The 15,191-nt window shown below is 35.6% G+C and overlaps 1 protein-coding gene across 2 annotated transcripts; it reads right to left on the reverse strand.

The window, feature by feature from the left end:
• Positions 1-358: 358 nt before the first annotated feature.
• Positions 359-15,129, reverse strand: LOC109082040 (cysteine--tRNA ligase, cytoplasmic-like). 2 transcript variants are annotated; one of them, XM_042760100.1, is made up of 23 exons: positions 14,929-15,129; positions 13,447-13,683; positions 12,794-12,885; positions 10,779-10,867; positions 10,363-10,459; positions 10,116-10,214; positions 9,058-9,207; positions 8,766-8,906; positions 8,242-8,330; positions 8,003-8,124; positions 7,470-7,582; positions 7,192-7,320; positions 6,585-6,714; positions 5,754-5,857; positions 4,823-4,920; positions 4,543-4,732; positions 3,407-3,475; positions 3,145-3,226; positions 2,880-2,960; positions 2,737-2,804; positions 1,561-1,620; positions 1,308-1,391; positions 359-1,123 (listed from the first exon to the last, which is right to left on the reverse strand). In XM_042760100.1, the coding sequence occupies exons 1-23, from the start codon at positions 14,948-14,950 to the stop codon at positions 995-997; spliced, it is 2,475 nt and encodes an 824-aa protein (XP_042616034.1). In that variant the 5' UTR covers positions 14,951-15,129; the 3' UTR covers positions 359-994. The 2 variants fall into 2 exon arrangements, with proteins under 2 accessions (XP_042616034.1, XP_042616035.1); XM_042760101.1 differs by lacking the exon at positions 13,447-13,683 and having other exon boundaries at positions 14,929-15,128.
• Between the last annotated feature and the right edge of the window lie 62 nt (positions 15,130-15,191).

Raw genomic sequence — 15,191 nt, forward strand, 5'->3', positions numbered from 1 at the left:
TTCATGTTTTAATAATGCATTTCAAGCACATTTTATTCGTACCATTTCTACTAAGCTGCTATTAAAGTTACATACTGTCCGAATCGGACATGACGGTTCTTGGAGTCAGTAAGTACATGACTCGGTTCACTCTACAACCGCTCGTATTGATGCCGTGCGATTCATGAAACTGAAATTGTTCAGTTCGATACGTTCAACAGGTTTATGGGAAGCTCTGTGCATGTTTTATGACTGTAAACTAAATTTCTGTAGTTGTTCACACACTATTAGACTACAACTGTATGAACAACACTTTTATAAATAAGTCTTATGGCAACCAGGATGAAATAAGGTACTAGGGACAAATAAGCACCACACATTTTTCAAAATCCTTTTTTATTTTGGTATTTCATGTTCTTATAAAGAGTATGTTAATACTAACAATAATTGGTGCTCCTATGTATGCCTCTGTTTTTCCATTTGTTGTAAACCTAAGAACCTGAAGTCCCTTCATTCCTGTATAATCTGAGATTTTTTGATTCTGGAGGAATCATATTTATCACTAGCTGATGTGTAAACAGTGTTTCTGAGAAAACACCTCTTTCACCAGCCAGATCTTAAAAATCAATAATGAGAACACTGCATGTTTGATCTTTTCCCATATTAACAGCTAAATATTTCTTGCATACTTCATATAAACCACCAAACCCACATTATAAAAGTTATGATATACTTGCATCTTTGTTCTATGTGTGCAGAAAACACACAATGAAAAGTATGTACCCTTAATATCATGGTCATAAAATACCTCTCAAAGTCATGTTTGCAGAGCATCAAAAAAACAATAACCTTCCAACCATGATCAGAAGGATTTGGCAAAACCCTGCCAAAGTTTAGAACCAAAACTCACAGACGATGTCTTTAAGTTTTGCTGCCTTTTCACATACACAAGACAAGTTCACAACAGACAGAATGGGCGGATGGCAGGTCACATCAGACTCAACACATCAGGTTCTCAGCTCCCGTTCTGGGTCGACTGGAGGTATTCATTATACAGCTTCTCTTGAGCCTCGTAAAGCTTGCGAAGCTTTTTGGCCAGTCCCTTACTGAGCTCCTTTCCCTCAGCATCATGCGTTGGGAAGCCCTGTATAAGCAAAGAACAGACGCACTGTTAGAATTTCTGAATAGATGTGACCAAACGATTAAAAATCCATCCCCTATAGACCAATAATCACGTAATCAAATAATCGTGAAATGGATCCTACATACAGTACTGTGACATAAAAGAGTGTCTCTTATGAGAAAGAAGATTAAATGGTTTGCATTACCGTTTCATCAAAGTTGGAGTACTTGTCAGTCTCTGACCGGAACATTTCACTGGGTTTAACCTTCATTTTTGCCAGCTTTGCCATCTATGACATAAAATATACAAATATTTATAATACAAACAATTCAAAACACCGAAGCACTAACAAGAACACACTTCTCTCAATATATCTGAATGTAAAAATATATATCAATAGACGTGAGAGGCTGAAGGGTGACTAAATTATGGGGGGTTTCTGTAATTGTTCTAATCACCTCTTGCTCTTGCTTCTTCTTGGCAGCTTCCTCTTTTTTCTTTTTCTTTTCATCTTCCATTTGAAACATGAAAGAATAAGTGTAATATAAGTATTAAGTACAAATTTACATTAACAAGAAACAACAAAATAATAATTGGATCTTTTAATATAACATTTAAAATTGACCACATATTTACAGTACAGTCTGGGATTTTTTTAAATAAATTAATACTTTAACTCAGGAAGACTGGAATTAAATAAAATTGATTAAAAATAACAATAAAGACTTTTACATTATTACAAAAGATTTTCATTTCACATAAATGCTGTTCTTTTGAAATTTCAAAAATACTGAATAAAACCTATCATGCTTTCCACAAAAATATTAAGCAGCATGACCATTCTCAATAAAATATTAAATGTTTCTGATAAAAATAAATATTTCTTCAGTATCAAATCTGCATATTAGAATGATTTTTGAAGGATCATGTGACACTCAAGACTGGAGACTCCTGAAAATTAATTTTTGCCATCAAAGGAATAAATAGCATAATAAAATGTTAAAATAGAAACAGAAGTTATTTTAATTATTTTTACAAATCTTACCGAGCACTTTTGAACGATAGTGTGTTCATAGTGTATTTTAATTTTCAAATATGAAGATGCTCTGATGATGATAAACAAATAGATGAAGTATCAGAGATGCCCCCACCCTCCTTTTTTTAGAAATACTATTTGCTGTGACCCTCTCAGGTGGATCATGATTGATCTGCAGAATGTGTCCAGAGCTGTAAGCGTGCATACGAGGTTCAATGGAGTGATTCAAAGAAGGTACAACAATAAACCGGTGCAACTTGAGTCCTTACAATGCTTTCTAAAGACTGTCATTTACACTGACAGGCTAGAGAGGCCTAAATACATTTTTCATGACCTGGTTTGCATTTGAATAATTACTTTTGTGATGCCTGATATGGTAAGAGACATTTTTTCCACTGGCAGAAGGAACGTATCACCTTACCCTAGTGGAGAGGTCTAATTAACGACTAATTTTAATTTAAGGCGTACCACAGACCAGCACATCTCTGGCAGTACTATACTGTATGTGAAAAGAGATACAAAATCTAAACCACTGACACCAAATTAAATAAGTAGAGATATCACAGTATACTGCGATGCAGATGGATTCTGAAATGACCTTCTTCTTCTCTTCTCTTTCCTTCAGAAGTGTTTCTTTGTCCACCAATTTCACAGATGTGGGAAGTCCTAGAAAAACAACAAGAACACTGTCATTTTCCACGACATTCAGGGTTTAATAAAATCTCTCTATCTTTCATTTACCATCACGATCCTCCAATCGGACACCCAGCTCAGGTAGAGTATTATCACGCAATTCGTCACACAGCCGCAGCAATTCTGTCACTGGAAAACAAACACATTTCCCTAATGAATTCTCTTTTCTGCATAAAAAGCACAATCTGTATTATATGCAAATGTCTGTTGGAGGTATAGCTACCTATAAATTAGAACAAACCAAATGACTTGAGTACACATTGTAGGTCTTTGCATTAAAATACGAATAAATAAAACATTCCGAGAGATTTACCTTTTTCCTCTCTTGCAATTTTTCTCACGTCTTCCCTGAAATCTGACAGCACTGACAAATAGGGTATGACTGTGCTCTCCAACTGAAACAGAAATAAAAAGATTAAGAGGAGTTTAATGACAGATTAGCCATTATGGTGGACAACAATCCGCAAAAAAACAAAAACATTATTACATTGAATCTTTAATGACATGTTTTCACAAGTCTGGCTTTGTAACAGAAATAAAAAGGATAACCTTTGAGGAATCAAACGTGATCTTACATCAGCATTCTGTCCGTTTCCTCCAACAGGGAAGCCAATGGGCTCACTTCCCTCAATCGCTCCAAATGTCTGTCAAAGCAGAAAACAGTTTTAGCAAGCACTTCAATGTGCATCCATTGTTTCGGTTTCTGTCTCTTAATCTCAGCTGTACGGAAGAGGATTAGGGCCAAGCAATAACAAAAAAATTTAAATCATCTTGAGATTAAAGTCATTATAATGTGAGATTAAACTTGTTAAATCAAAATAAAATGTTGAGAAAATATGTGTTAAATTTTGAGAAAAAACTCGTAAAATTTTGAGAAAAAAATTCTAAGTAAAATGTTCTCGTAATTTAATTCATTTATTCTCAACATTTAATTTTGAATTTTTTTCTCGAAATTTAACATGTTTTTTTTTTTCGACTTTATTCTCAAAATTTAATGATTTAATTCTCAAAATTTTATTTAGACTTTTTACTTGAAATTTAACAAGTTTAATCTAGCATTACAATGACTTTAATCTTGAGATGTTTTTATTATTATTATTATTATTATTATTATTGCTTGGCCCTAATCCTATCCTCTTCCGTACAGCTTATTCAGATTTTAAGAGAGGACCAGCTGTTTAGCTTTAAACGTAGCAATATGGGTAAAGAATTTTAGAGATAATACAGAAACAAGCGTTTTCTTGTTGTATCCAGGGTTTCCCATACATTGATTTATTTGTGGCGGGCTGCCAAAATATCAAAACTGACCGCCACAAATAGATTTTCCAAAAGGCTTTGACTTCATTTAATAAACATGAGCACTGCATGTTTAAAAAAAAAAAAAAAAAAAAAAAAAAAATGGTGTTTTTATATCACTATATTTCAGAAGGAAACTGACTGTCTTCAGAAATTTTTTTTATGTCATTTTTATTTCATCTTGCATGTAATGTCTGATAAAGCAGCTTTTGTGAGCGGAGCTACTTTGTGTTCAGCCTTTACCACAGAAACCTCTATTTCTCCCGCTCAAAAAGCGCCTCCTGCTGGCAGAAAATGAATTTGCATATGGGGGCAGGGGAGTGCCGCCACAAATAGAGTGTAAGGCTGTGGGAAACACTGGGTATCTATTATGTCCAAAGTCAAGCGCTGTATTACTACTTTTTTGTTATGCTACCTTAAGCATCTCGGTCAAGTACAGGGCAATGCTCTGCAGCAGCATGCGGTTAGGCAGTAGTTTTGCACTCCTTCTGGCAGCCATGTAGGTGTTACTCTGACCGACAAGAGCCCGCATCTCCTCCAGAGCCGAACGAGTGTCTATATTGTCACACAGCGCCTCATGAACTGATGTTTTCTTCTCATAGAAGCTACACAAACACACACAAATGACTGTAATGAGTGATAAAGCTTTATTTTTAAGAGAAAGACAATGCAGTCTTAAGGAACATATGCGTCACCTTTTGTTTAGTTCAATCTCCTCAGCTTCCCATTTCTCAAACTGGCCAGTGATGTCTGTAGGGCTCCTCAGAATATCTTTAACATTTAGGAAGAACTCCTGTGGAAACAAAGTAAGAGAGGAGCAGAACACAACAAGTCATATACCACTTGCTCACTTCAAAAGAATATTCCATTTTAAACAAGTTATGGACTTACAAAGCAAGTCTATAGGACAATCATACATTTTCTTTTTCATAAACTGCAGGATGAGTTTAAATCACACTAAATGCTGCTACTGTTAGACTACACTTAAAATACTATTTTTGTGTTAACTAATCGTGTAAAATTTCCCACACTACACACACTTACAACACTCTCAGTCTTTTAATATTTACAGCTCTTGGTTCTAATTTCGGACCTCAGAACCTCTATCCATCTCCAGTAATATTTCATCCAAAATCTGTTGAAGGAATTGCATTATTATTGCATCACCTTCTAATAAGCGGTCTTCATTTTTTCTGAAGTACAGCATTTTGCGGTGCACTGGGGTGGAAGGAAAAACACAGTGTGTCTCATTATGATCCTAACCTCAAGTTTGAGTGAAGCTGGTCTGAGAAAATATAGCATGTAGGTCAGTCATAGGTAACCTTTGCATACTTCCCTTGCTGAGGTCTGTCTGTATGTTTCAGGCAAATTTGGAACTCTGCCCATGTTATATTCCTTGGTGACAGTAATTGATAGGTGGAAAGAAGTGCAAGACGGAATTAATGCGCCCTGAAGGACACACGCTATCTCTCCGACCTTCTGGGTTCTTGAAGGAATCTAGATAAGCCTATTGTGCACTCGTGAGGATTTTATATGCTGATAAGTGGCAGATATTAAATTTGAATTGACTATGAATTTTGGGTATTTTTCTCCCCCACTGCCTCTTCATTTTGCTTTCTCACTCACGTTTATGAATCTCTCAAACTGGATGGCTGACTCCATTGTGTTGTTGGAGTAATCCAATGTGTCTTTCCATGAATGCATCAGAAAGGCCAAACGAAGCTGCCTTGCTAAAAGGAAATAGAGCACAAATGCACAAGGTCAAAAACTGGGACAAATGTACAATGCAGAATAAAGGACTACACAAATGTATGGTCACCACAGAAACTCATATAGCTCAATGACAAATGAGGATGTTTGAGAAAAGAAAAAATACAAATCATTAAAGATCTTTAAAAATCTTTTACGCACCAAGGTCTTAGTTATCTTTACATCAATGTGGAAAAGATGTCAAGTGGTGTAAAAATACCTTCCTTGCCCCTTGAAGATATATGACTTTTCTCAATCATTATTTCTCTAAAAAGTTATTGAAAATTTCATAGGTCAAAAATAATGACAGTAGTGAATAAAGTTCTTTTACTTACTCCATTTGACCTGAACAAAACGTGCCCTTTCATTTAAGAGCACAAAATGTGTGATATTTTCAAAGAAGCTTTTATAATGACCTTGACACACAGTCATAAGGGTCTTAATGGGTCATTTTATAGTGACAGTTTTTCGTTTTTTTTTTTTTTTTTTACTTTAAACCATTCAAATAATAATAATAGTAGTAATAAAAAAATAAATGATAAATAAATATTCAAAGCAAAAAAAATCTTTTTTTTTGGGGAAAAAATTATAAATTAACACCAAAAAAAGCATAAAGTCTTTGACCTATATGCAGATATATATTTGACAAAATATGTATCTAAATATGTAACAGCGATTCTAATAATGCTACAGTTGTAGCATGATTACCTGTATGTTTGGCCAGGGCATCTTTGATAGTAATGAAGTTCTTCAGAGATTTGGACATTTTGCATCCAGCAATGGTCAGGTGACCCGCGTGCAAGAAATATCGCACCCAGTGATCATTCTCAAAATAAGCCTGTTAAATAAATAAATAATCCATTATTTAAAGGCAACGTACTGTGTAAAATTGTAAAGGTGTGGCACACAAGAACCCAGGGCCAGGATCAAGTTCTTTATCAATAGTCTTCAGATTTAATAACAACCAGAAACATCTGTTTACGTGGCAATGCACAAAACGCCAAAATGTTTCCGTGTGTGCCTTTGTTGTTGATAACAGCAAAATATTTAATGACTACATTATTTTACCTCTGTATGCTTTTGCAAATTTAAAAAGTGCACTGTTTCAGTGGCTATAACAGCATGCACATAAAACAGAATTTTGTGTTTAATTACAAGTTTGACAAAAACGTGAATGGTTTAACTAGTCAGAAACTTGCAATTATGGTAATTCCATTGTGACGTGAATATAGCATTAACCTGGAGAGAATAATGAACTGGATTCTAATAATAGCTTTTCAACATTTTTCATATGATCACATTGTAATTTTCTCACCTCAGACTGCGCCAACTCATTGTCATGATGAGGAAAACGCAAGTCAAAACCTCCACCATGGATATCCATTGACTCTCCCAAAATGGATCCAGCCATGGCGGAACACTCAATATGCCATCCAGGTCTCCCCTTTAACAGCCCCAATAGAATTTCAAATATTAAACTTACAAACATTTCTGATGCATTCAAAACTTTGTTTTATTATATTAAAACTACTAAGCTGCCAACTGAGGAGGCATTTTAAGGCATCATGTTCATCTATTTATTTTCTTCCTCACCTTTCCCCAAGGGGAGTCCCAAGATGGTTCTCCAGGCTTGGAGGCCTTCCACAGTGCAAAGTCATTCTGTGATCTCTTTTCACTGAGTCTGTCTGCTGAGATACTCAAGTCTCCTGCAAAAGTAAAAAAAAAGAAAAGAAAATAAATTCTCTCCTTAGGAAAAAAAAAAAACATTCAATGTCCAGGTCAACACTGAAGAAGACACGTATCGTGAAATAGCAAAAACAAACAAACAAACAAACAAAAATCAGAAAAAAAGCCATGACATTCTGTTATACAATGGAAAATTTTGGCTTGCTGTATCCACTGCTCAGATTATTATAGAGCTGTATGCATTATTTAGTAACTGTGCCCTGTTGGTGTGCATCAATACAAATGTATTGCAGCAAAACTGCTTTGCCATTCCACATCTATTGGCACGGATATTACAGACAGTCGAGCTGGATACATTTATTGTACTTCTCAAAGACCCATTTGAAAAAATAAAAAAGTGCAAATCATTTTAAGGGACGTATTGCAATTTAGTTCTGTACCTTCTCCTTCTTGAAGAGCCTTCTGATCACCAACAGCTTCTGGTACCAGTTTGGCATAAGAGTGAGCAGGGCAGGAATCAAACTTTGCTGTGTCAAAATATACCGATCCATTTGATTCGTATTGTGAGAAAAGAGCAGAAATTCATTCTTAGACATATTCTTTGGAAGTAGTGTTTTTCTGGGTTATATCATGAAATATCAAAATAATCAATCTAGAAAGAAGACAGCTCTATTCCTACCCATAACCATTGTCCACAATTCCTTTGACAAATTCCACAATCTCCGGCACATACTCACTGACCCGTGTGAGAACATCAGGAGGGAGGACCTGTCAATCAAAGACACCACAGGCTTTCATCACTGCTCAGACTTAACATCAGTAAGTACATGCACACTACATAACACAACAGCACAGCTGTTTTCAACTATGATAATAATGTGAAATGTTTCTTGAGCACCAAATCAGCATATTAGAATGGTTTTGGCTTCTGAAAATTCAGCTTTGCCTTCACGGGAATAAATAACATTTGAAAATATATTTAAAACAGAAAACTGTTATTTTAAATTGTAATAATATTTCACAATATTACTATATTTGTATCAAATAAATTCAGCCTTGGTGAGCAAGAGACTTCTTTTAAAAACATTAATAATAATATTAATAATAATAATTTATCAAACACACATTTTTGAACAGTAGTGTATATACATAGTTGGATCATTTTCAAGCTATGGAATTATTCATCAGTATTAGTTTACTCACATTCAGGGCTTCCATATCTTTATGGTACTCTCCCTCCCAGTATTTTGGCAACAAAGAGAAGATTGAGTTTTCTGTCACTTGGCTCCCAAATTGGGAGTCTAACCAATCTGACAAGAGATCCTTAGCCTCCTCTAATAAGACCTAAAAATGAAAACCATTAAGACAGAACAAGTTAGATTCAGAATCATGCCATGAATTCAAATGATCTCATGAAACACAATGTTAACTAATGCATAATGTAGAACAGAATTCCTCATATGGCCCAGATCAAACTCAGTCACATATCATCTACCTGTGCCTGATTCTGGAGTGTATCGCCTGCAGCGCTGCTCTGCACTGCCACCTGCAGGGGACCAAGAGCAGCATCCACTGCTGCATCCAGCCTCTCCAGCATCTGTTTCTTATCTGGGTCAGTAGTCTCAGCAAGCTTGGCTTTAAACGGCTAAACACAATAAAACCAAACTGCATTAAAGCACAGTGATGGGGAGAGAGATGAAAGCAATGTGAAGGCCAGAAACTAACAGTCTAGAGGGTTTGAGGTGGTCATGCTTCCATTTCGTTTTCAAAGCCGCTTACATCTTTTCAACAAATTCATTCATTTCATTAGTTAAAGGCAACTCTTTCAGTACTTCAGGATATTTTATAAATCTTTATTATCTTGCTAATGTGAAAGCTTGCGCAATCATGAGGCAGGGCACACTGATAAAAATAGCTGATAAGAAAACTGAAGACAGACCTGAACTATTAGCAGAAGAGTTTATTTTTAATAGCATCAATTAATACATAATTCAAATTTGCAGAACATGCAGTATTTCTGTCTTCTATCTTAAAGTTGGCATGAAATGAAAATTGCAACCATCTTTTCATCCCTATAGACCTTAGTCAGGATAGCAACATATTTAATTTTTGACAGGAATGAAATCAAGGTTGTGAGAGACAGAAGTACAGTGCGTTCAGAGGAATGTACTGTTGATTAACAACATGCCCATTGTTCACCTGACAGAACATCAAAAAAACAAACAAAAAAACTTACTAAAATCTATAGTGACGCATATCTGAATGAAACATCTTCTCATAGTCATTTGCTAATTCTATGATTGTTTCATGAGATTCACAGGTTGCTGGAGGGGAGTGACTGAAACTTGGATTGCTATTGGACAACAAGTTTTTTTTTTTTAATTTTAAAATAATTTTTGATGTAAATGGATAAATCATTTCTAACTGCAACACTGCATAAAAACAGGAATTATCAGATTTGATTTCATGGTGTCTTTCAGTTGGTACTCTCAGTAACTTAGCATGATAACATGATTCATTTGGAGTGATGTGCTTGCTTTATTTTCCCCTCACCGTTCGGGCTGTTAACACATCCTGCAGTATCTGAGAGGGACTGGGCTTCTTCTCTCCATACTGCTCCAGCAGGTAGTTCTGTCGGGCTCTTTTGATGATCTAAAATGAAGAGGTCACACTGATGATTGATTTAAACTACTGTACCCTCAGTAGCATTTCATATGACCAAAAGCATAAGTTATAAGGTTATAAAGTGTTCAAAAGCTTAAGGTCAACTACATTCACACTGTGCAAACACTGCTCTTACTTTGTCATCAATATCCGTGATGTTCATACAGTAGAAGACATCGTATTTGAAATAATCCTTCAGTATTCTCCGAAGTATGTCAAAAGAAATGTAGGACCTGAAAGAACAAAGACATTGAATCCTCATGAAATACAGAGAACTGATCCATCAAAAACGCTGTATGGGCCTTGGATGGAAATGTTTTAATATTTTCTCTTTTCGCCTGCGTTTATTAAACCATATTCAAACACAATAGTTCTTTGTGATTTGGTTTACAGCCTCACATACACAGCTAACGAATTCTTAGCCTGGATTGAAAGCTGAATGTCTGCTTCAGCCTTTTCATTGACTGTTGTGCTGTGTCTACTGTGCTGTTTTCAACAGCTGGGGCACACTGAAAACAAAGAAATACTGTGAATGGATGGGGAATATGTCACCTGGCATGACCCATGTGAGAAGCATCATAAACCGTGGGGCCGCAGCAGTACCACAAAACCCTGTTCCCCTTCTGTGGTACAAACACCTCCTATAATGCACAAAACAAGATGGATATGAATGGTTTTGGCAGTTTATTATAACACAGCATGCGTTTTTTATGTTTATGAAAGAAGCCTGAATTTATTTGATCAATAATACAGTAAAAACAGTAATACTGTGAAATATTATTACAATTAAAAATAGCTGTTCATATTTGAATCTGTTTTAAAATGTAATTTATCCCTGTGATGGCAAAGCTGAATTTTCAGCAAACATGATTCCATTTTTCAGTGTCACAACACTCTTGCGCTCACTAAGGCTGAATTTATTTAATCAAAAATACAGTAAAAACAGTAATACTGTGAAATATTATTACAATTAAAAACAATTGTTTATATTTGAATATATGTTCAAATTTAATTTATTCCTGTAATGGAAATACCAAATCTTTCAGTTTTCAGTGTCACATGATCCTTCAGAAATAATTCTAATATGCTGATTTGGTTTTATTTTATGCTCAAGAAACATTTCTTAATATCAATGTTGAAAACGAAGTTGTGCTGCTTAATATTTTGTGGAAACCATGTTTTTTGATTGATATAAAGTTTAAAAGAACAGCATTTATTTGAAATAGAAATCTTTAATGAGGTCATATGATGCTGCTAAAAAGAACATTATTTTGTGTATTTGGTGTAATGATATGTTTTTATGCAGTTTAATGTTCAAAAAACACATTATTTTCTATATACTGTACATTATTGTTGCTCCTCTATGCCCCGCCTTTCTGAAACGCATCGATTTTTACAAAGCTCATCGTTCAGAAAAGTGAGGTGTGCTCTGATTGGCCAGCTATCCAGTGCGTTGTGATTGGCCGAATACCTCAAGTGTGTGATGGAAATGTTACGCCTCTTAACATACTGTGATGCCGTGTGTCCTGGCGCGACGTGACATAAACAATAAAACCCATTACAAATGAGGCATTTGTTGCATCCAGTGGGGACATAATTACTAATCATAATGACTTTTACTGTCTTTTTACACATTGCGTTGCATATCGCGCTGCATAAACATAACACCATTTTGTGATCGGAGAACAACAAGCGCTACTCTATACTGCTCAAAACTCACATTTAAATACTCATAGGCAAATTCTTTAAATATGAAAACGTACTTACAGGCTGTGAGTCAGAAGCACTAGACTGTCCTTGCAAAGTTGGAATTGTCCCACTTTATAGAAACAGCCTTTGTGCCACAGCCGGCATTAGGCTTCAGGAAACAGTCCTCCGAAAAATGCACTTCACACATCTGAATATTTGGGTTTAACAGTTTTGGAACAGTGTTGTAAATACAACTTAACCACTGATTTCTAGTTGTGTCCTCTTTTGGAAGATCAAACAAAGTAGTTTCGCTTTCACAACGAAACACAGCGTCTCCACAACATGGTGCCGGCGGCAACAATATTACAGCGAGAATCAAAGTTACGCCTTCTTTCTTTGTGTGAACATTTGGGCGGCGTTATGCGAACATGTGGGGGGGTGTTTAAACGAGGCATTTTAGGAGGGTGTGGATGAATCTTAACTTTTATAAAGAATATCTCTTTGGGCTTGAGACTTTAGTCTTTGAAAGTCTTTTAGTCTTTTGGGATCTTATCTATTCACGAACAGCTTGTAACACTCCAAAGAGAAAGGAAAAGTTGAAATTGCATCATATGACCCCTTTAAATCTGGAACATTACAAATGTCCTCACTGTCACATTTTATAAATTACGTGCATGCTCACTGAATATAATAATTCATTTCTTAAAAAAAAAAGTTGATATTGTATATGTTGATTTTTTTTTTTTTAATATTTGAGTTAATCTGATTATGCTTTCAGCTACCAGTACTATAGTAAGATAAAATATAGAAAGTGTTAATTTAGTCTAGTAAATTTCTACATGTCAGCCACACACGTTGTTTTAACTTTCACACTGTACCTTGGTCCGTGTGAGGCTATTGTAAAGACACAGCTTTGAAACATCTGTTCCTTCTGGTGGAGACCATGGTGGCTGCACCCGCTTTCCCTTTGCTGAAAAACAAGACACACTTTTTTTCACCAAAATGACTTTGTTTAATATAAAATTAGTCACTTTTACAGATTCATTTTTAATATTCAATCCCTATACTGAACAACAGGTGCAACACAGGAAATAGTTGTTGGTGCACACCTGATGCAACAGTATAAGAGAGGGTTTTTTTCTTCACATACACAGTGCAAAAGTGAAACAAACAATGTGCCAACAAAGCCACAGAACATTGCGTCTGATGAAGGAAACTGTTTAAAACCACAAACACCTCAGTCACATAGTGTGTATCAGTCACCTATAACAACACATTCCGGTCCTGTCTAGAACAAACCTGAGAAGTGATCATCTTGTTTTGACCTTACATTACTTGTCAGATTCCCTGTCAGCACCTATCTATACTAACTAACACATCAAACTACACACACCCTCAAGCTCATGCAACACATACTGCAAATGTCCTCAGCACAGAAACCACTAACTCAAAGTACAAAATAAAACCACAATTCAGCTACAACCTAATCTCATGCACCCTGACTACGACAGGGGGAGTTCTGTCTACTCACTGCTGCATTCTGGGGTCTGGCCATTCGTTTGGGGCTTCAGGGCAGCTATGTGTTTGTACCAGCGCAGGGCGTGGACATGCCGCTCGGTTGGGGGTCTGCATAGAAGCGCAAAGGCTTCTGCATCCGTCTGCGAAGGCTCGTAGCCAGCAAGGTAACTGCGACTGCTCAAGTACTCATTCAGAGCCTCAACCCTGAGAGTATCGTCACTTATGCGCAGTAAGAAGCGATAATCAAAGGCTGGGAAAACAAAAGGGCATAGACACACATAAACACATAGACGAGTAGACATCAGAAACAAGCTTGGGGGCCGTGGAGAATGACTGCAATGACACCTGTAATCCTCTCTAACCTCATTCCTCTGAAACATAAGCAGTAATAATCAGCTAACACACAAATGTGAAACGATACACTCATAGCTATGTCAATTAATTTCATAATTGAGGTTAAATTCTTTAACTTAAGTCAAATAGACATATAAATAGCAATACATTTAAATACCCAAAATATCTTAAGACATATCCAACAAGAGATGAAACATATTTGGAGCACAAATAAACCTGTAAAGGGCCATTAAAATTGCTACCGTTAACAAAAAACAATAAAAAATTTTTTAATTAAAATAAAGCTGAAATAAAATAAGACAAAAATATCTACAACTTAAACTACAATTAACAACATTTAAAAAGCTATTTCAAATGTGAATAAATACTATAATAGCATTTAATAATGCGAAAAAACCCCACTTATTAAAGTAATAACATGCTATAGAAAATATACTAAAAATGCATGACAAATGACTTTTATGAATCTGTTCTTTATTAAATCAAAACCACTTATGAAAAAGTCCAAGCTGAAAACATCTTACTCATTTACTGAACAGCATATATATATATATATATATATATATATATATATATATATATATATATATATATATATATATATATATATATACCTTTGCGCGTGTGTGTCAGTGTGTGCGTGCGCGCGCGCTTAACATTACATTTTGTTACATCTGTTCTGTTTTAATCTGATAATGATCTCATCATCTAGCAACAACCTGTATTTCTTTCACTAAAAGACCAGCAAAGAATACTAGTATAATAACGTAAACGTCAAGAAACCGAGATAAATTCCATTCGACTTTCATTCCTAGTTAAATCTGCATCTATTTAACTCCTTACAGTAGGTTACTTTGGCTGATTTCATCTTATCTGTCAAATGTTCAGAGAGACAAGTAGCTAATATGACAATATGACAGTCAAACACAACTGGAGAGACTCATAATATTTCATGCTTATGGTAAGAGCAGTACATCAATAGAACAAATAGTGGGAAACATCCTGTAACAGCTGCAGGGTTGAACAGAATCAGCATTAATGATTAACTTTAAACAGGCCTCTACAGGAGGAACACGCGTTAATATTCATAGCGTACATCATGACTGTTACAGCGCAAAATAAGTAAATAGAGAATTATCACCTGTATCTCCTGTGCTTGCCATTTTCCACTATCTGATGCAACAATAACGTGTCCGGAAAACCTGATAGGAAATCAAAATGAAACACAGGACATGCACGAATCAATGCTGGTTGACGGATCTCTAGAACATTTACACGGCTCTCCTGTGCGTCTTATCATATACAGATCCGACGTTCTTCTACGCCGATTACGCAATTGTAGAATAATACATCCGGGCAAATGTTAAAGCTCCCTTCGCTCCAAAATAAAAGTCACATAATAAA

The sequence above is a fragment of the Cyprinus carpio genome, chromosome A7 (assembly GCF_018340385.1).
Source record: "Cyprinus carpio isolate SPL01 chromosome A7, ASM1834038v1, whole genome shotgun sequence".
In the NCBI taxonomy this organism is placed as follows: Eukaryota; Metazoa; Chordata; class Actinopteri; order Cypriniformes; family Cyprinidae; genus Cyprinus; species Cyprinus carpio.

Bases quoted from the DNA above. Each gene is read 5' to 3' on its own strand.
- LOC109082040 (XM_042760100.1), bottom strand. From the start codon at position 14,950: ATGGCAAGCACAGGAGATACAG. The intron at 7,321-7,469 runs GTGAGGAAGAAA...GGGCTGTTAAAG, and splicing joins GGGACTCCCCTTGGGGAAAG to GGGAGACCTGGATGGCATAT. The intron at 2,961-3,144 runs GTAAATCTCTCG...TTTGTTTTCCAG, and splicing joins AATTGCAAGAGAGGAAAAAG to TGACAGAATTGCTGCGGCTG.